This window comes from Choloepus didactylus, chromosome 3, assembly GCF_015220235.1.
Source record: "Choloepus didactylus isolate mChoDid1 chromosome 3, mChoDid1.pri, whole genome shotgun sequence".
Taxonomy (NCBI): domain Eukaryota; kingdom Metazoa; phylum Chordata; class Mammalia; order Pilosa; family Megalonychidae; genus Choloepus; species Choloepus didactylus.
The window spans coordinates 187766963-187790179 of NC_051309.1; the positions used below are offsets into that span (position 1 = coordinate 187766963).

At 38.3% G+C, this 23217-nt stretch overlaps 1 protein-coding gene across 1 annotated transcript in view; it reads left to right on the top strand.

Moving 5' to 3' along the window:
* Positions 1–23217, top strand: part of GALNTL6 (polypeptide N-acetylgalactosaminyltransferase like 6) — a 1267846-nt gene that overhangs the window by 1182867 nt on the left and 61762 nt on the right. The window contains exon 11 of the mRNA XM_037831017.1: positions 5765–5986. Coding sequence (XP_037686945.1) covers positions 5765–5986 — 222 coding nt within the window. The remainder of the gene's footprint in view (positions 1–5764; positions 5987–23217) is intronic.

The following is a 23217-nucleotide window of genomic DNA, read 5'->3' on the forward strand; positions in this document are numbered from 1 at the left end:
CACAAGAAAAGAAAATTACAGATCATTTTCTCTTATGAATATAGAGGCAAAAATCCTCAACAAAACACTTGCAAGTCACATCCAATAGCACATTAAAAGAATTATACACCATTGTCAAGTGGTAATTATCAGGTATGCAAGGGTGGTTCAACATGAAAATCAATTAATACAATATACCACATTAACACATGGAAGGGAAGAAAACACATGATCATCTTGATTGACTCAGAAAAGGCATTTGACAATATCAAGCATCCTTTCTTGATAAAAGCACTTCAAAAGACAAAGAATATAAGGAAACTTTCTCAACATTATAAAGGGCATATATGAAAAATCCCACAGCTAACATCATACTCATGGGTGAAAGATTGATCTGGAACCTAACCTCTAAATCTAGAACAAGACGAGGATGGCCACTGTCAAAACTGTTATTCAACACTATACTAGAAATTCTAGCCAGAGCAATTAGGCAAGAAAAAGAAATAAGAAGCACCCAAATTGGAAAGAAAGAAGTAAAACTTTCACTATTGTGGGATGACATAATCCTACATTGAGAAAGTCCCAAAAAACATCTATAACAAAGCTACTAGAGCTAATAAACAAGTTAAGCAAAGTGGCAGGATACAAGATCATTACACAAAAATCAGTACTATTTCTATACACTAGTAATGAGCAATTTGAGAGGACATTTTTTAAATGCTGTTTACAACAGCAACTAAAGGAATCAAATATCTAAGAATAAATCTAAACCAATGATGTAAAGGACCTGTACACTAAAACTAAAAAACACTGCTAAAAAAAATCAAAGACCTAAATAAATGGAAGGACACTCAGTGCTCATGGATTAAAAGACTAAATATCATTAAGATGTTAATTTTACCTAAATTGATTTACAGATTCAAGGCAATCCTAATCAAAATTCCAACAGCCATCTTTGCAAAAATGAAAAAGCCAATTATCAGACTTATTTGGAAAAGTTAGGGGTCTCAAATAGCCAAAAACTTCTTTAAAAAGGAGAAAGGAGTTGGAAGTCCCACATTTCTTAAACTTAACACATATTACAAAGCTACAGAAGGGGGGAAAAAGCATCATATTGGCATTAAAGATAGGTATATTGACCAAGGTAATCAATTTAAGAGTTCAGAAATAGACCCTCACTTCCAGGGCCAACTGATACTTGACAACGCTGCCAAGTCCACTTAACTGAGATAAAATCGTCTTCAACATCATTTTGGAAGAACTGGATATCCATACGCAAAGGAATGAAAGAGGACTCCTATCTCACACCTTATCCAAAAATTACCTCAAAATTGATCAAAGACCTAAATACAAGAGACAGAACAATAAAACTTCTAGAAGAAAATGTAGGGAAGTATCTTCAAGTTCTTGTGGTAGGCAATGGTTTCTTAGACTTACACCCAAAGCGCAAGCAATGAAAGAAAAAGTAGATAAATGGGAACTCCTTAAATCTAAAAGCTTTTGTGCTTCAAGGGTTTTGTCAAGAAACTGAAGAGGCAGCCTACACAATAGGAGGAAATATTTGGAAACCACATATCCAATAAGGGTTTAATACCCAGATATATAAAGAAATCCTACAACTCAATGATAAAAAGACAAACAACTCAATTTCAAAATGGGCAAAAGATTGAATAGACATTTTCCCAAAGAGGAAATACAAAATGGCCAAAAAGCACATGAAAAGATGCTCAACATTACTAGCTATTAGGGACTTGCAAATCAAAACCACAATGAGCTATCATTTAGCACCTACTAGAATGGCTACTCTTAAAAAAACAGAAAACTACAAGCATTGGAGAGCATGTGGAAAAATAGGAACATCCATTCCCTGCTGGTGGGAATATAAAATGGTGCAACAAACTGTGGAAGACACTTTGATGGTTCCTCAGGAAGCTAAGTATAGAATTTCCGTATGACCCAGCAATCCCACTACTAGGTAAATATCCAGAAGAACTGAAAGCATGGACTCAAACAGACATTTGCACACTGATGTTCATAGCGGTGTTATTTACAATGGCCAAAATATGGAAGCACTGTCAAGCATCCATTGACCAACGAATGGATAAACAAAATGTGGTATATACATATGATAGAATGTTATTCAGCTATAAGAAGAAATGAAGTCCTGATGCATGCAACAACATGAATGAACCTTGAGGACATTATGTTTAGTGAAATAAGCTGGACACAAAAGGACAAATATTGTATTATCTCATTGATGTGAACTAATTATAATAAGCTAACTCATGGAGTTAGATATTAGAACATAGATTACCAGGAGATAGAATGAGGGTAGAGAATGGGAAATTCATGCTTAATTTGTGCAGAATTTCTAATTAGGCTGATTGTCAAGTTTTGAAAATGGATGGTTGTGATGGTAGCACATTATTGTGAGTATAATTAACAGAGCTGAATTATGTGTGTGAATGTGGTTGAAAGGAGAAGTTTTGAGTTGTGCATATTACCAGAAAGAAAGTTAGAGAATAACACATGAGAATGTATAACACAGTGAACTCTGTTGTGGACAATGAATTAGTTAATAGTACAAATATACGAATGTTCATTCATGAATTATAACAAATGTACATCACTACTACAAGATATTATTAATAGGGTGGTATATGGGAGAAAATGCACCTACTGCAAACTATGGACTACCGTTAACAGTAATGTTTTAATATTCTTTCATCAATTGTTAGAAAGTCAATGCAAAATGTCAACAATAGGGACGTATGTGGGAACTTTGTATTTTTTACCTTACTTTTATGTTAACCTATAACTTCTCTAATTAAAAAAAAAAATAATTTTTTAGAAACACATTCTAAATGAAAGAAACCAGACACCAAGTTTACATATTGTGTGATTCCATTTGTATAAATTGTAAAGATAAATAAATCTATAGAGACAGAATTAGATTAGTGGTTATGTAGGGGTGGGTGAGGACAGAGGGATTGAGAAGTGACTGCTAAGGGGTATGGGGTTTTTCTTTTTGGAGTAATGAAAATGTTCTAAAATTGATTGCGGTCATGAATGCCCAGCTCTGTGATTATACTAAAAGCCATTGATTGTACACTTTGGACAGACTGTGTGGTATGTGAATATATCTCAATAAAACTGCTTTAAAGAAAGAAAAATCCTACCCTTTAACACAGCATTTTTTAAAAATTGTTCCCTATTTTACTGCCTTTCTCTATAAATATATTCACAGACTATGAATGTGTTTACATTCATTTTATAATACAATCATTTGTTAATTCAACAATTAATGTGCCTACATGAGCATACACATGAGCTTGGAACCCTGAGGACTTCGATAATGAAGAAAAGGTCTGTTTTTAACTTCATGGAACTTATAGTCTCTATGTGCTTCCTTATGCAAGCCAAAACAGATTCCTTAGTGGCAAATCTTTCTTGCAAGCAACCAGAATTTTTAAAGCCTGACTGATTCCTCTTAATAAAGTCACTTTTTCATTTTTCCTGGGTAATGTGCCTCTTTGCCTCTGCATTTTGCAGTTATTCATTTTCGTTTATCAGAGAGGAACCATTTATGTAAAAGCTAAATATTTTCACTTTTGTTAATAATAATTGCAGTTTAAGGGGAAAGGTGGAATTACAGCTTAAAATCAAAATTGAACATAAGTAACATTTTCCTATAATCTTTTTACCATGTGTCTTTTGTTAATCCTCATAAAAATTGCCTGCCCAAGGACAAATGAAAATAGAATGCATTTTATACGAAACATTTGTCAGAATGAAATGTAAACAGCAAGAAGATACTCAAGACACCTGCTCGGAGATTTTGTACATGGTGGGACATGGTGCTGTCACAGAGCAGAAGCCTCAAAACATCATCAGTTGCATTCCTTGTCCCCAAACAAATTGGGTAATTTAGAAACTGTGGAGGGGCTAGAACATAAAAACACTGTTGGTTCTGATCAATTGTTTCAACTGTTGAGGTGAACTGGGGTCAGAGTAGTGGAGAGTGGTGCAGGCAAGGCAATCCCAATGGGACTTAGGCTTCACAACAAGGGCAAATTGTAAGCCTTCAGGGAACAGTTCTGATATCCTCCACAGAAGTGACCAAGACATCAGAGCACTTTGTGGCACTCTTTTCTGGACCTTGTTGTGTTAATCAGATCGTACTTTGTGCCCACCATTGACCAAAAATAACCAAAGAGTCCATGAGGGGTGGGAGGGAAGAAGAGGAAATAAGGGCAGAGAGAGAAGAGGTTCACCCTGAGACCCCAGGGGTAGAGGTGGCAGGAGAGAAACAAGAAATATGTGCAATCCCATTAGGAATAAGAGATCAAATGACTGCATCTCCAAATCCAGCAGGACTGTAGGCATAGTTCCAGGCCTTCATTAAGGTTTTCTAGCAATTTTTAAGATACAGTGGTTTTCCTAACTACCACTAGTTTTATTTTAGTCACTTATGTCTGGATCTCATTAAAGTTCCCAGTCACTCTGCTCATTTTGTCTTCTGTGCGCAAATGAGAACCTAGAGAGGGTCAGTGCTCACACCAACAGGGCATTTGAAACAACAAACTTGACTGCAAAGTAACAAGAACCACAGCCCAGGGGACACCAGCCTGTGAAAATGTGCCCCCGGCTGGGGAAAGAGAACTGTTAACTTCTAAACAAATGCAGTTGCTTCTCCTTCACTGAGCGGTGTCAAGTTTGAAGGGATTTCAGATGTCAGAGATGTCAGAAAGCATCTCATTGAGTGCCTGCTTTTGCAGATAAAGAAAGTGAAGCCAGAGAGTCTACAGTCCTTCCCAAAGACCGCAGGAACTGTTCAGTTAATCTGTGGCTGAGCTCAAAGCCCAGGCTTTCCATTGTCCAGTCCTGAACTCTTTCTGCTACTAATACCTGTAATATTCATAGCAATTGCTGTGTGCCTGGGTACTATTCTAGGCACTATACATATGTTATTTTATCTAACCCTACAACCAACTCATGTTGTAGGGACATATTACTATTGCCATTTACAGGTGAGAGATCTGAGCCACAGAATGGATAAGCAACTTGCTCAGTCCCAAAACTAGCATAAGGCAGTGATCTAACACACTTTCCTACTGTAAGGAGCATGTTTACTTTCTTACCTTCAACCTTCCACTTCCTTCACCCCATAGAAACATCTGTAATAAGACTGGCTACTTGGTGCTTCCCTTAGCGCTACCTTGTGCAGTGAATTACTAAATTCTGATTGGCACCTGTGTTACAGTTATAATGTAGCATTAACACAAGGTTTTGAATTTGGTAATGCCTGATTATCTCTTTGTAGTTGGAAGAAAAGAAGAGCAGTTGGTTTGCCCTCATTCTATTGGCTATCCCATTTCCCAAAATGGTTTAAACAATTTGATGCCTGAAAGGAAATTCATTCTCTCCGGTTTAATTTCCTTTCTTCCTATGTGACAAATAAAAAATTTATCATCATGAAATGACATGAAGGATCAGAATCCTGATGCCATTGTGAGCTAAACCTTACTGGCTCTCAATAATTAATTACCTATTGGCAACTGAACCTCACACCAGAGGCAGAAACTGTGTGTGAAGCTTCCTGCTAATCATATCACACCCCGTACAGTATTCGGTTATGATAATTCTCACTGCTAATAAGCCCCCTACCAGAGCTGCCTGTGGTTGTTGGTTTCTTTTACTTTTTTTTTTTCCAATGTCCAGTGGCACAAAAATCACCCATTGAGTGCATAGGCCAATCAATGACATATTCTTTTCTACTGTACAGAACCTGAAGCGGGTGGCTGAGACATGGATGGACGAGTTTGCCGAGTACATTTACCAGCGGCGGCCAGAGTACAGGCACCTTTCCACGGGGGACATCTCCGCACAGAAGGAACTACGGAAGCAGCTCAAGTGCAAGGACTTCAAATGGTTCATGGCTGCAGTGGCCTGGGACGTGCCCAAGTACTACCCCCCAGTGGAACCCCCACCTGCTGCTTGGGGGGAGGTGAGGAAAAGCTGCTCTTACTCTAGTGTGTCTGTCACTCATAGCTCAGGTGGGCGGAGGTGCAGCTGAAACCCTCCACTCCTTTCCCTGCAGCGAAATAAGGGTAGTTTAAATCCTCTCAGATAAATGAGTGTCCAACCTCTTTTTCGAGATTATTAGGGATGATGATTCATCCTTCACTCTTGACAGCCTAACCCAGAAATATTGGCCACTGCTGACTCCCCAAATAGGTTTTTTTTTTAATATACTGGAAAAACATTTTTATTGGAGACTAGGGAAATCACCATAGGAGCTCATAGCAAGTGAAAATACCTGTCATGCTACTGTGTGAATAAGGGTAACCTGATGTCCACTATACAACCCCTCATGTTCGCTGTGCATAGCCTCCTTGCTATTTATCTATGCAACGATGAGGTGATGGAGGGGTTTTCTGTTTCCCTAAGCAGAGTGTGCTATGCAGAAACGTAAAGAGACGCATTTCCAAAATCCACAGAACGGTGTGGAACCAGTTCCTTAAATAAGCGCTAACCTTTCCACCTCGGTATGTGTCTATTTGATTTCCCTTCATGATCTAAAATGGAAAGAACTGAATAGCCCCAGGTCCTAGATTTACAATATCTATCTTTTGGCATAAAGGGGACTATTGTGCCTGGTTCAGTTGCATTCAATACTGCTACTAAAGCCTTTTCCCTGTAGAAAAGAATGTTCTAAAGCAAGGGCTAAAATTAGACAGGGTGAATTTATCCTAGCAATTTAACCTGCTCTCAGCAGCGGATGTCAGGGGAAAAGCAGGCTGGGGCTGAATGCTAGTGCCTTCCCAGTTCTCCAGCCTTCAGGAGCCAAGTTGACTGTCGTGCATTGTGGAAGAGCCTTCCATCATCCGCCCTTGACTTTGTAGTGGTGGGGAGAGTGTGCGGTTGCCTGGTTAGCGTCTGCGGCTGCAGAGCTCTGAAAAAAGGTACTCCAGGACGTGGTAAGGAGGCCAGAGGGCTCACTCAGATAGCATCCTTGGGTGAGCTGTCCCGGCAGTTACATGTGCGCTGCATGGCTGTGTTGTGTTGGAAGACCAAGAAGATGCCGTTCTCTGCTTAGGCCTGGGAGAACTCTCTTTGGCACAACCCCAGGCATGATGGAGAAAATCAAAATCGTCACTGCATGCACCGTCTTCCTATGTTTTTTGTGTGTGTACATGGTCCTTACACTGCTCGCTTAAGTCAGTTAGTAAGTTGGTCTTGAACATTTCATTAATGCTTCCCTAGAATATTAGTAACATTAGACTACTCATATTAGGTTAAGCTGTTTACCATGGGCTTAACTTACAGCAGAGGGAATTTAAAGTAGACACCAGAAAGAACTTTCTTCATCTGACGCTCTGTAAGACATAAGAACATACTACCCAATAAGCGATGAGCTCTCTCTCAAAATTTTTTGGTTAAGGTTATGGCTGCCATCTTTCTATGGTGAATTAAGTGCAGGATTCCTTATTGACTAAGAAACATATTTAAAGAACTCAGAGTGCCCTATGTGATTCATAGGTTTAAAAATCCAATCAATCTTTTCTCCATGTATTTCTCTTTTCTCTTATGTTATAGAAACATAAGTTTTTTTCCTACATGGTTACTATTTCACACTTCATCTGGTCACATCCTTCCACATTGCCTGATTAAGCCATAACCTGGATTTTTAAAGCACCTTGCTTTGGCACAGGCTCAAAGCTTCTATTCCTCCCAGGAATAAGCGAAATAAGAACCAATTTAAGGCTAGACTGCCATGCCAGTGTGTCTTTATCAATTACTCTTGACTGCCTCACACTGTTATATCCCTGGGGACATTATGCATTCAGAATTCCTCGTCTGAATGACCAGACATTGAGAAGATCTGATTTTAATTTAATTTTTTTTTTTTTTTTTTTTTTTTTTACTTCAGAGAAGTAAACAAATAAAGGTCATATAAGATCTAGGAAAGAAGAATAAGGGGATGTACTTGAAGGACCAGTTGGATTCAGTTGCATTTATTCAGGCGAGGTGTGATGCCAGGCAAGAATGAAGACAGAAGGTTAGAGGAAAGCAGAAAGAAAGCCAATCAATAGGAGGCAATGGTTGGAACTGGTAAACGGTTTTGGAAGTATTTATTTCCCAGGCAGAGTAGAGCTCTAAGAATAAAAATGAGACCTGTACACTTAAAGCAGGAGGCAAGTGAAGGATCTGAGAGGCAGTGTAATCTAAATGACAATAAAAAAGAGAGACTATTTCCTGTTTATTGGGTAATAAGCCAACCTACTTTTTAATAGTCAATAAAAATTACTAGAAGTGTGGAACATATCTGTGAGCCAATTTAATCTTTGGGAAAAAGTTTCTGAAAGTTTTCATACTTTTGTGATTTTTTTTTCTTTTTGGGGGGAGATTTTTTTAATAAAATTTTTGTTTTGGAATAATTTTAAATTTACAGAAAAGTTGTAAAGATAGTATAGAAAGTTTACAAATACTCTTCACCCAGCTTCCTCCAACATCTTACATTATCATGGTACATATATCAAACTAAGAAATTACTATTGTAGTGTACTATTAACTAAACCACAGACTTCATTCCAATTTCACCAGTTTTTTCACTAATGTCCCTTTTCTGTTCTAGGATCCAATTCAGTATATGAGAAAACTAAAATTTCTTATAAACTTTAACTTAAATGTTAGAATGGGCCAAAGTCCTGAATAAATGTAAAGGTCAGTTGTTATTTTAGTAAGGAAGTAAAAAGGGGAATGCAGACCATGTGATTCTTCTAAAGCAGTTCTAGGAAAGAACCACAAACCTCCAGCAGTGCAAACACAAGAATCCTTTGTGTGAGATGTGTGCCAAGAAGCAGGGTACCTCACTGTTTCATGCACTCGTACTTGGAATGCTTTTCCACCTGCTTCTCTGTGCCAGCCTGATTCTGGGTAAGCAAGGAAGTGCTTAGGCAATTTTTGGCTCTGGTATTTGGAACCCAGCTTGCAAAAGCTATATTACAGACCATAAACAGCCTGTAAACTGCTACTCTTTTACCTGCAACATTCAGCTGGATTATTGTACTTATCTCCTAACTGTCTCCCTGCTTCAGCCCTTCCCTGCTTCCCTTTATTCTCAACACAGTCCATTTTTAAATGGGCCATCAGGTCATGCCTCAATTCAAAACATTTCAATGGGCACCATCTCTCTCAAAGTAAATACCAGAGTCTTTACTTACAAAGCCCTACATAATCTGACCCCTGTTGCTTCCTCCCTACAATTTCATCTCCTGGTATCTGTCCTCCCCCCCCCCCCACCATTTATTCTTCCCTAGGCATATTGGCCTAGTCACCATCCTCCAAACAGCCCAGGGACAATCCCCTCTCAGTGCTTTTGCACTTGTAATTCCTTCTCTTGGAATCCTTATGGCTCCTTCCCTTATTTCCTTCAAGTCCTTACTCAAAATAAATCATCATTAAGGTGTTCCCCAGTCATCCTATCTATAACTGCAACAACACACACACACAACATACATATTTATACTCCCCCAAACTCCCTTCTCCCATTTCTGTTCCTCCCTATAAAGCAGCTATGTAATTTATTTATCTTTCTTTCCTCATCTATCTTTCCCATGAGAAAGAAAGCCTGTGACAAGGATTTTGTTTTTCTTATCAGCAACTAGAAACGGTGCCTGGCATATAGTAAGTGCTCAATAAATGTTTGTTGAATTAATGAAATGTGAATGAATGGAGGATCCTTGTCCCATTTATCATTCATTGCTCTGCCCACATGCCTGTGTATCTGAGGTCTCCACACATCACACTGAATTCTCACCCCATACTCTCTTTGGCCATCCAAACTCAACTTTTTTGGTGAGGACAGTTTAAGTAATGGATCTCAGGTAACTGATTCTGATGGACTGTCAGATCTACAGTCCCTCCAATAGACAAAGAGAATGCAAAGTATTCTATTCTGACATCCTAAGGGGAAAGAGAAACTTAAAAACGAAAATACTCTTGTTCCAGCAATTTCCAAACTCTCCCTGCCAGCTTCCCACTTAAAAGGCAAGAGACATTAAAGTCTCAATTGATAGAGAACTTCTCTCCAGAGGTCATATCATTCTCTTGGTACTCAAGGGTAGGGTAGAGGGGAGATGGGGTCCAGAGAGAATAAATAAGGTTTTGAGCATGTGATAAGTTGAATATCCCTTAGTGCTATTCAAATATAAGCAGTGTGCTTTTCCACGATGTTATGTTGGACAGCATGAGAAAAGGTTTAAAGTAAAAACCTTATCTTTTCTTTTTTAAGCATTTTTATTGAGATATTGTCACTTACCATACAATCTACCCAAAGTGTGCCATCAATGGCTTTTATTATAATCACAGAGTTGTGCATTCATCACCACAATCAATGTTAGAATATTTTCATTACTTCAAAAAGAAAAACCCTATACCACTTAGAAGTCACCTCTCAATCTCTCTATCTTCCCCAGCCCTAAGTGACCACTAATCTATAGATACCTATTCTTAAACCATTCTCATATAGAGTATATCGTTTTGTGTCAAAAAGCTAAGTAAAAGAAACTGAAATTTCCCATTAATTTTCTCCTTCTTACCTCTTACCCTTCTTAGAATTCACAAATTTGCTCAAATCATTTATCATACTCCTTTATAATCCAAAAGGAAGAGTTCTGCAGATTTCTAAATATTATGCATAAGAGGGAGAAAAAGATATAAAATAGACAAATGTGCCCTTTCCAAACAGTGCCATAAATTCTTTTTAAAAAGTGTCAGCTCACTGCCCTCAATGTGCCAATCTCAGTGCATCCATTTGTCATCTTGCAATTGTGCAAAACTTTTATAAAATCTTTATTTTAAAAATTCTTCTCAATGCCAGACTACTTTGGCTGCTATTGAAATTCCTTCCTCAAGATTAATGTCATCCTGAATTCAGGAACATTCACAAAGACAGGCACCCTAAATAATTCCAGTTCTTCTCCTCTATTTCAGGCTGCTCTTGGCTTTTTTAACTTCTTCCTTCCTCTTTCTTCTAAAGTTCTCACAGTGAACATAGCTTTTCAAATCTCTCCATATCAGCTTACATGAAAGGGAGTTGGACACTAAGGAGCTGTGTTACCTGAAAGACCATCTGAGGATGTGATGTTGTCTCTTACAAACAAATTCTGTGTAAGTGCTGCTGCTGTGTGATGCAGAGGTAAAAGCCAGTGCTTTCTGAACAATGAGTGAGGCTCCCTTGCATTTTCCTGGGAGAGCCAGGGCCAGCTTTCCCTGCTTTCCCTCATAACCTAATCTTGCAACTGGGAAAGCTGCAACATGCGATTGCCCTGCTCCTCCCCACAATCATGCAGGGACCGTCCCTGCCTTTCAGGAACTATGCATCCTTTAAACAGATCTGTAAATTAAACAATCATTCAGACATGATTTGTCATTCATTGAGGGTGTGAGAGTTGACTTGATCTGTCATTTATTTTCTCAGGCAGAGGCAATGCCAGGATGCTTTGCTAATTCATCTCTGTGGAGCTCAAAATTAGGTTTAGGAAACTGTAAAAACACATAAAAAATATTACTATCTTTTCAAATTTTACTTTTTGTTTTCTGAGCTCAACGTTGAGACAGGGCCATGAAAATAAACATAGAGTCTTACGATAAACATGATTTTAGCTACATATTCCTGGCTGAGCAAATTGGACCTCTGAGGGTCTCAACAATGGCAATTTGACCCGAGTTGCAATGGAATCAGATGTGCTTCAGAGCTAACAGATTTTTTTTCTTCTTTTATATGGCATCTATTAATAGGCCAGACAAAAGCTTCCTGTCTTCTCTTTCTATTCTTTCTTTTATTTTTTTGTATTTTTTCTTGTATTCATATTTGTATATATAATACAAAAAATACAAAAAAAAATGTTTTGTATTTTCTTGTATTCATATTTGATATATATTTATACACACACATATATACACATATATTTCTTTGTGTTTATGTGAAACAGTAAATGAAAATTGAATTGCATGTTAGCATAGTCATCAACACATCTTAGTGTTTAATTTTTAATGAAAAGTAGTACCTTTTTATTCCAAGAATGATATAAAATTAATGGAATTTGGGGATCTCTCAATTACCATAGTAGGCCTTCCAATCCACAGCCTCAGAGAGTTGGCCTAGATGCAAATCCAAAGAAATTCAATTTAATTTTTCTGGTCATGTACATAAGAATACTCCACCCCCACCCATTCTTTGACAAAGTGACCTGCTAGCTTCTGTGATAGCTAAGACTGATCTCTGAACTCTGTATTGGCAACTGAGCTCAAATTGCCTTAAAAGTCCAGTGACCACCCAGTTGACAGAGGATAAGAATAAGCTCAGCAAAACAAGAGAAAGATTGTTGGAGTCCTGGAATAAAAGTGTGAAAATACACGGAGTTTGTTCTAAGTTATCCAGACTGTGGCCAGTATGCATTATTGGAATTGGAATTCAGTACTAATACTCTGCAGTCAGACAATAGTCTAAAAGAAGAGCCAACATTAATCCAAGTATTGCAATGTATTGAGCTGTTCTGTTAGCAGGCATTAACCAAGAGTAAAGGAGTATCACTTATGTTCAGAATTAATAATCAATAAGGATCTATAGAAACTAAACCATGCAATCAGCAATGTATATCTAATATACATCTCTAACACCGAAACTTTTTTTGTATTTGCCTTCTTTCAAGTGCACAAATTTCAAAGTATAGTATAAAGAAACAAGATTTTCAGCATGTTTAAAAAGAGATCCAAATATAAAATCAAAGAAACAATCACTATAATCTTAAATTTGAATTGGAAATATCAATATGAAGTCATGATTTTGTTTCTCACTTTCTAAAAAATATGAACTTTCTAACTCTGTCCACCGAAAAGACCTAGAAACAATCTCTGTCCAATCTCAATGAGCACACTTAGCTTTCAATTGTGAGCTGTAAATGGGATTCACCACTAAATGGAACTAAGGATCCTTGGAGAAATGACTGATTCCAGTTGGGAGGCAGGAAATGTAGAAGATGGGCCTGGGACATTTTGTTGCTCTGGAAAGCAAGGAAGATAAGGAGGCTATCAAAAGCTGGTGAGGATATGTCAGAAGGACAGCTAGAAGGGACTCCCTCTTGCCGTAGATGGGTCAATATGAACACCAAAAAATAGTAATAATAATAATAACCCAATTAATTAAAACATAGTTAAATATACAAAAAGCTGTAAGTTTATAATGGTACTTTTGAAAGGGATGGGGTGGAAGGGAGAAAGGGAAACAAAATAAAACTCCCTGGACACCATTAGCAGTTATGAGGACACCAAATCATGAGTCTGAAGATTAATATTTAAAGGAAACAATTAAGCAATAGTTATCTTGCCTTTCTGGTATAATATGTGTTTCAGAGGGTCCAAAGAGCCGTACTGGTTGAGAGAATTTTTCCATACAGATTCACAGATAATAAATTCAAAAGGAAAGGTAGAACTAGAAATGCCATATAACTCAGGCAATGTGCATCACTGAATGGTAAAACCATTAAAGAAATGATAATCATAAACTTTACAATGAAATGATCACACTACAGTCACCTGAACCCACTGATCAATCTTAGTATCACTAAAATTCCAAGATGGTGCAATGAGAAGGCATTTTAGACAAATGAGAAAATCAAGAACCACCCTTGAACTAGTCTTTAAAAAGAAACCGAATCTTAACTGAATCAAGCCTATATATCTAACTTTGATCTACAGGAAATTCAGGAGTGGAAGAATAAATTGAACACCACCTCAGGCCAAATCTAGAATGTGGGAACCTAATTTCTTCAGTAAGTCAATGGCAGGAAGAAAAGAAAATGTTCTAGATGACAAGATATTTCAAGGCTCATTAGAGCCTGTCAACCAAATACGATGAGCAAAACGTGTCTGATTAAAACCAACATTTTAGACAATCAGTTTGAGTATAGACTAGATATCAGATGATACTAAGTAAGGTTGTTAATTTGTGCACATAGGAGAACATCTCTCTCTTTCAACTTACTGAAGTTGCTAAGGGTCAAATGACATGATGTTTGTTTTAAAATTTTCCAGCAAGAAAGGGGGAGACTGAGAAGTCAATAGATGAACAAACATGGCGAAATATGATGGTTTTCAAGGTTGGGTGAAATTTTCATAATAATTTTTTTTAAATGCATTGCCTTTGAAGGTATATGAGAACTTCATCAATTATAGGGGAAAGCAAAGCATACACATGCATTCTGGTGAGGTTTTAAGCACAGCTAGATATCCGCATTTTTATTTTACTTGTACCCTAGGGCTAAAATCATTGTATTGAAACACATCATCATATCCTATCATGTTGAATGCCATAATGCCTCAATAACATAATATTTTACTCAAATTTTGTATTTAGGATATTTATTAGCTCTTCTTACAAGTGCTGTGGAATAACATGAGACAAGATGCTGTATAATATATGAGCAGATGGCATCTTTTTGTCTGCCATCATCACTCCCTCTCTTTTTCTCTCCCTCTCATTTCTAAACATCAGAGCCCTGGATCATAGTTATCTAGAGGACTTTGCTCTTTCTCACCAGTAAAATAAAATGAGCATTTAAAAACATATCATTAGTAAAATTTATAGGATTATTTATATTTTCAAAATGCTTAATATCAGTTTAGTCCTCCAAATGTCACAAAACATAGCTCAATTATCAATCTTTTTTACTATACATCAATAAAAGCCACATTGATATGAAACAAGAGAATTTATAAGAATCACTGTTTGAACCTTGTTCAGTGGACATTCTGATCATCACAACCAAAATTACTACTTAGCAAACTGAATTAAGAATTAAGAAAGCCACTATAGTCAGTTCCTTTTCAGATATAAGGAAATAATCCTACGTAGAGGAAGTAGCCAAAGATTACAGAAGTAAAAAGGCCTAAGACCCAGAAGTCATATATCTGTGAATGTTAAGCAAGTGTCCAAGGCTGGGCTTCTCCAATCCACACAAGCTCTGCCGAGCCCCAGCCATGCGCCCAAGAATACTTGGAGCCACAGGAAACCACAGCGTGTCTTCCCAGAATGTCAACTTTACTCAAAGGTTGGTAGGAAAAGAATATTATTTTTCCATTGATACTAAAGAGATATATTAAAGCATAGACTGCAAAATGTATATATTTTTAAGATAAAAAGAATACTTCAAAAATTGCCACACTTCAATCCAAGATTGTCGACACCCTGGATATGTGTTCACCTTCTCTTTTGTCAGCCTGGCCATGTGGAAGGTAAAGGCTGGGTAGCTGGCCTGGACCCTCACCTTGAAATATCCAGAAACTCTCTCTTTTCACATCTCACGATGATCAGGGCCAAAGGAGACAGGTGACAGGACTCACCCAACTACAATGCTTGGGAGGCTGAGATCAACACCAAAATGCCCATCATCGACTGTCAATGAAAACCACAACCGTCACAAAGTTCAGAAATCCTCACGTGAATAAAATCAGTACATCTGATCTCAGAATGCTATGCAGGCACCAAATGTTCATTGGAAATCCCTTTATTGACTTTGCATGTGAAGTCACTGTCAAAATAAACAGAAATATGTGAAATCCGAATCATCTGTACATTCTGTCCATGTAAACAGAATACAAAGGAATCAAAAAGTTGTTTGATGAACATGGAATCAGAAAAAAAAACAGAAACAATTTAATGGCATCAGGGATGCCAACTGGCTTGGTTTGCCATTTGGAACAACACTCCAAGTCTGTTGGCTATAGCCTCCTGCCTTCAGCTTCGTCTCAAGGACTGTGCTGTGAGACTAGAAATACCTGCAGCTGGTGGTTGCTCTGGGCAGTATTTGGATGACACTACCTACATTTACTTCTAAGTTACCTTTTTCTGTGCTTTCATCAGCAAATAACCCCCTCCAATCAACACATTTTTCTTTTTCTAATGTTAATACATTGAATTGGGTTGTTGTGGAGTCTTGCTGGCCATCCTCTCTCCTTCAGGTGACCTTACATAACTATTATATTATCTATCAAGTGTTCATTTTTATTCACGTTTTTCCATTCAGCAAATATTAATTAAGGGGCAGGCACTGTACTAATCATGTAAACATCTGAGGCATGGCCTTTACCCTCCTAGAGCTAATGGAGGAGGGCAGGCTGCTCTCACCGTTTTGAAGGACAGACTCTTCATTCACAGAATACTAAGTCCTAGGCTTCTTGAAACCTTCAGTGTATATAATGAATTCTGATGATTCAGCTCCACAACCATGATATGGCAGGCCATGAGACAGATGGGACTTGGCATTCTTCAGCTGTCTCAGGGACTAGCTTGTGTATCCCCCAAAAAAGAACAAATCCACCTACTACATCCCCTTATATTAAAAAGCTATCCAGCTCTAGGGGCAAGATGGCAGACTGGTGAGCTGTATGTTTTAGTTACTCCTCCAGGAAAGTAGGTAGAAAGCCAGGAACTGCGTGGACTGGACACCACAGAGCAATCTGACTTTGGGCATACTTCATAAAACACTCATGAAAACGTGGAACTGCTGAGATCAGCAAAATCTGTAAGTTTTTGCGGCCAGGGGACCCGCGCCCCTCCCTGCCAGGCTCAGTCCCGTGGGAGGAGGGGCTGTCAGCTCCGGGAAGGAGAAGGGAGAACTGCAGTGGCAGCCCTTATCGGAAACTCATTCTGCTGATCCAAACTCCAACCATAGATAGACGGAGACCAGACACCAGAGAATCTGAGAGCAGCCAGCCCAGCAGAGAGGAGACAGGCATAGAAAAAAAACAACACGAAAAACTCCAAAATAAAAGCGGAGGATTTTTGGAGTTCTGGTGAACATAGAAGGGGGAAGGGCAGAGCTCAGGCCTGAGCCCAGGCCCTGAGGCGCATATGCAAATCCTGAAGAAAAGCTGATCTCTCTGCCCTGTGGACCTTTCCTTAATGGCTCTGGTTGCTTTGTCTCTTAGCATTTCAATAAACCATTAGATCTCTGAGGAGGGCCCTTTTTTTTTTTTTTTTAATCCTTTTTTCTTTTTCTGAAACAATTACTCTAAGAAGCCCAATACAGAAAGCTTCAAAGACCTGCAATTTGGGCAGGTCAAGTCAAGAGCAGAACTAGGAGAGCTCTGAGACAAAATGCAACAATCCAGTGGCTGAGAAAATTCACTAAACACCACAACTTCCCAAGAAAAGGGGGGTGTCCGCTCACAGCCATCATCCTGGTGGACAGGAAACACTCCTGCCCATTGCCAGCCCCATAGCCCAGAGCTGCCCCAGACAACCCAGTGTGACGGAAGTGCTTCAAATAACAGGCACACACCACAAAACTGGGCGTGGATATTAGCCTTCCCTGCAACCTCAGCTGACTGTCCCAGAGTTGGGAAGGTAGAGCAATGTGAATTAACAAAGCCCCAATCAGCCATCATTTCAGCAGACTGGGAGCCTCCCTACACAGCCCAGCAGCCCAGAACTGCTCTGGGGGGACGGCACTCACCTGTGACATAGCACAGTCATCCCTCAACAGAGGACCAGGGGGTGCACGGCCTGGAAGAGGGGCCCACTTGCAAGTCTCAGGAGCCATACGCCAATACCAAGGACTTGTGGGTCAGTGGCAGAGACAAACTGTGGCAGGACTGAACTGAAGGATTAGACTATTGCAGCAGCTTTAAAACTCTAGGATCACCAGGGAGATTTGATTGTTAGAGCCATCCCCCCCTCCCTGACTGCCCAGAAACACGCCCCATATACAGGGCAGGCAACACCAACTACACACGCAAGCTTGGTACAACAATTGGACCCCACAAGACTCACTCCCCCACTCACCAAAAAGGCTAAGCAGGGGAGAACTGACTTGTGGAGAACAGGTGGCTCATGGACGCCACCTGCTGGTTAGTTAGAGAAAGTGTACTCCACGAAGCTGTAGATCTGACAAATTAGAGATAAGGAATTCAATTGGTCTACAAATCCTAAAAGAACCCTATCAAGTTCAGCAAATGCCACGAGGCCAAAAACAACAGAAAATTATAAAGCATATGAAAAAAACAGACGATATGGATAACCCAAGCCCAAGCACCCAAATCAAAAGACCAGAAGAGACACAGCACGTAGAGCAGCTACTCAAAGAACTAAAGATGAACAATGAGACCATAGTACGGGAGACAAAGGAAATCAAGAAGACCCTAGAAGAGCATAAAGAAGACATTGCAAGACTAAATAAAAAAATGGATGATCTTATGGAAATTAAAGAAACTGTTGACCAAATTAAAAAGATTCTGGACACTCATAGTACAAGACTAGAGGAAGTTGAACAACGAATCAGTGACCTCAAAGATGACAGAATGGAAAATGAAGCATAAAAGAAAGAATGGGGAAAAAAATTGAAAAAATCGAAATGGACCTCAGGGATATGATAGATAATATGAAACGTCCAAATATAAGACTCATTGGTGTCCCAGAAGGGGAAGAAAAGGGTAAAGGTCTAGGAAGAGTATTCAAAGAAATTGTTGGGGAAAACTTCCCAAATCTTCTAAACAACATAAATACACAAATCATAAATGCTCAGCGAACCCCAAATAGAATAAATCCAAATAAACCCACTCTGAGACATATACTGATCACACTGTCAAACACAGAAGAGAAGGAGCAAGTTCTGAAAGCAGCAAGAGAAAAGCAATTCACCACATACAAAGGAAACAGCATAAGACTAAGTAGTGACTACTCAGCAGCCACCATGGAGGCGAGAAGGCAGTGGCACGATATATTTAAAATTCTGAGTGAGAAAAATTTCCAGCCAAGAATACTTTATCCAGCAAAGTTCTCCTTCAAATTTCAGGGACAGCTTAAATTTTTCACAGACAAACAAATGCTGAGAGAATTTGCTAACAAGAGACCTGCCCTACTGGAGATACTCAAGGGAGCCCTACAGACAGAGAAACAAAGAAAGGACAGAGAGACTTGGAGAAAGGTTCAGTACTAAAGAGATTCTGTATGGGTACAACAAAGGATATTAATAGACAGAGGGGAAAAATATGACAAACATAAACCAAAGGATAAGATGGCTGATTCAAGAAATGCCTTCACGGTTATAATGTTGAATGTAAATGGATTAAACTCCCCAATTAAAAGATATAGATTCACACAATGGATCAAAAAAAATGAACCATCAATATGTTGCATACAAGAGACTCAGACTCAGGGACACAAAGAAACTGAAAGTGAAAGGATGGAAAAAAATATTTCATGCAAGCTACAGCCAAAAGAAAGCAGGTGTAGCAATATTAATCTCAGATAAAAAAGACTTCAAATGCAGGGATATTTTGAGAGACAAAGACGGCCACTACATACTAATAAAAGGGGCAATTCAGCAAGAAGAAATAACAATCGTAAATGTCTATGCACCCAATCAAGGTGCCACAAAATACATGAGAGAAACACTGGCAAAACTAAAGGAAGCAATTGATGTTTCCACAATAATTGTGGGAGACTTCAACACATCACTCTCTCCTATAGATAGATCAACCAGACAGAAGACCAATAAGGAAATTGAAAACCTAAACAATCTGATAAATGAATTAGATTTAACAGACATATACAGGACATTACATCCCAAATCACCAGGATACACATACTTTTCTAGTGCTCATGGAACTTTCTCCAGAATAGATCATATGCTGGGACATAAAACAAGCCTCAATATATTTAAAAAGATCGAAATTATTCAAAGCACATTCTCTGACCACAATGGAATACAATTAGAAGTCAATAACCATCAGAGACTTAGAAAATGCACAAATACCTGGAGGTTAAACAACACACTCCTAAACAATCAGTGGGTTAAAGAAGAAATAGCAAGAGAAATTGCTAAATATATAGAGACGAATGAAAATGAGAACACAACATACCAAAACCTATGGGATGCAGCAAAAGCAGTGCTGAGGGGGAAATTTATAGCACTAAATGCATATATTAAAAAGGAAGAAAGAGCCAAAATCAAAGAACTAATGGATCAACTGAAGAAGCTAGAAAATGAACAGCAAACCAATCCTAAACCAAGCAGAAGAAAAGAAATAACAAGGATTAAAGCAGAAATAAATGACATAGAGAACAAAAAAACAATAGAGAGGATAAATATCACCAAAAGTTGGTTCTTTGAGAAGATCAACAAGATTGACAAGCCCCTAGCTAGACTGACAAAATCAAAAAGAGAGAAGACCCATAAAAACAAAATAATGAATGAAAAAGGTGACAAAACTGCAGATCCTGAAGAAATTAAAAAAATTATAACAGGATACTATGAACAACTGTATGGCAACAAACTGGATAATGTAGAGGAAATGGACAATTTCCTGGAAACATATGAACAACCTAGACTGACCAGAGAAGAAATAGAAGACCTCAACCAACCCATCACAAGCAAAGAGATCCAATCAGTCATCAAAAATCTTCCCACAAATAAATGCCCAGGGCCAGATGGCTTCACAGGGGAATTCTACCAAACTTTCCAGAAAGAACTGACATCAACCTTACTCAAACTCTTTCAAAACATTGAAGAAAATGGAACACTACCAAACTCATTCTATGAAGCTAACATCAATCTAATACCAAAACCAGGCAAAGATGCTACAAAAAAGGAAAACTACCGGCCAACCTCCCTAATGAATATAGATGCAAAAATCCTCAACAAAATACTTGCAAATCAAATCCAAAGACACATTAAAAAAATCATACACCATGACCAAGTGGGGTTTATTCCAGGCATGCAAGGATGGTTCAACATAAGAAAATCAATCAATGTATTACAACACATTAACAAGTCAAAAGGGAAAAATCAATTGATCATCGCAATAGATGCTGAAAAAGCATTTGACAAAATCCAACATCCGTTTTTGATAAAAACACTTCAAAAGGTAGGAATTGAAGGAAATTTCCTCAACATGATAAAGAGCATATACGAAAAACCCACAGCCAGCATAGTACTCAATGGTGAGAGACTGAAAGCCTTCCCTCTAAGATCAGGAACAAGACAAGGATGCCCGCTGTCACCACTGTTATTCAACATTGTGCTGGAAGTGCTAGCCAGGGCAATCCGGCAAGACAAAGAAATAAAAGGCATCCAAATTGGAAAAGAAGAAGTAAAACTGTCATTGTTTGCAGATGATATGATCTTATATCTAGAAAACCCTGAGAAATCGACGATACAGCTACTAGAGCTAATAAACAAATTTAGCAAAGTAGCGGGATACAAGATTAATGCACATAAGTCAGTAATGTTTCTATATGCTAGAAATGAACAAACTGAAGAGACACTCAAGAAAAAGATACCATTTTCAATAGCAACTAAAAAAATCAAGTACCTAGGAATAAACTTAACCAAAGATGCAAAAGACCTATACAAAGAAAACTACATAACTCTACTAAAAGAAATAGAAGGGGACCTTAAAAGATGGAAAAATATTCCATGTTCATGGATAGGAACACTAAATGTCATTAAGATGTCAATTCTACCCAAACTCATCTACAGATTCAATGCAATCCCAATCAAAATTCCAACAACCTACTTTGCAGACTTGGAAAAGCTAGTTATCAAATTTATTTGGAAAGGGAAGATGCCTCGAATTGCTAAAGACACTCTAAAAAAGAAAAACGAAGTGGGAGGACTTACACTCCCTGACTTTGAAGCTTATTATAAAGCCACAGTTGCCAAAACAGCATGGTACTGGCACAAAGATAGACATATAGATCAATGGAATCGAATTGAGAATTCGGAGATAGACCCTCAGATCTATGGCCCACTGATCTTTGATAAGGCCCCCAAAGTCACTGAACTGAGTCATAATGGTCTTTTCAACAAATGGGGCTGGGAGAGTTGGATATCCATATCCAAAAGAATGAAAGAGGACCCCTACCTCACACCCTACACAAAAATTAACTCAAAATGGACCAAAGATCTCAATATAAAAGAAAGTACCATAAAACTCCTAGAAGATAATGTAGGAAAACATCTTCAAGACCTTGTATTAGGCGGCCACTTCCTAGACTTTACACCCAAAGCACAAGCAACAAAAGAGAAAATAGATAAATGGGAACTCCTCAAGCTTAGAAGTTTCTGCACCTCAAAGGAATTTCTCAAAAAGGTAAAGAGGCAGCCAACTCAATGGGAAAAAATTTTTGGAAACCATGTATCTGACAAAAGACTGATATCTTGCATATATAAAGAAATCCTACATCTCAATGACAATAGTACAGACAGCCCAATTATAAAATGGGCAAAAGATATGAAAAGACAGTTCTCTGAAGAGGAAATACAAATGGCCAAGAAACACATGAAAAAATGTTCAGCTTCACTAGCTATTAGAGAGATGCAAATTAAGACCACAATGAGATACCATCTAACACCGGTTAGAATGGCTGCCATTAAACAAACAGGAAACTACAAATGCTGGAGGGGATGTGGAGAAATTGGAACTCTTATTCATTGTTGGTGGGACTGTATAATGGTTCAGCCACTCTGGAAGTCAGTCTGGCAGTTCCTTAGAAAACTAGATATAGAGTTACCATTCGATCCAGCGATTGCACTTCTCGGTATATACCCGGAAGATCGGAAAGCAGTGACACGAACAGATATCTGCACGCCAATGTTCATAGCAGCATTATTCACAATTGCCAAGAGATGGAAACAACCCAAATGTCCTTCAACAGATGAGTGGATAAATAAAATGTGGTATATACACACGATGGAATACTACGCGGCAGTAAAAAGGAACGATCTCGTGAAACATATTCAAGGTTGGATGAACCTTGAAGACATAACGCTGAGCAAAATAAGCCAGGCAGAAAAAGAGAAATATTATATGCTACCACTAATATGAACTTTGAAAAATGTAAAACAAATGGTTTATAATGTAGAATGTAGGGGAACTAGCAATAGAGAGCAATTAAGGAAGGGGGAACAATAATCCAAGAAGAACAGATAAGCTATTTAATGTTCTGGGGATGCCCAGGAATGACTATGGTCTGTTAATTTCTGATAGATATAGTAGGAGCAAGTTCACAGAAATGTTGCTATATTAGGTAACTTTCTTGGGGTAAAGTAGGAACATGTTGGAAGTTAAGCAGTTATCTTAGGTTAGTTGTCTTTTTCTTACTCCCTTGTTATGGTCTCTTTGAAATGTTCTTTTATTGTATGTTTGTTTTCTTTTTAACTGTTTTTT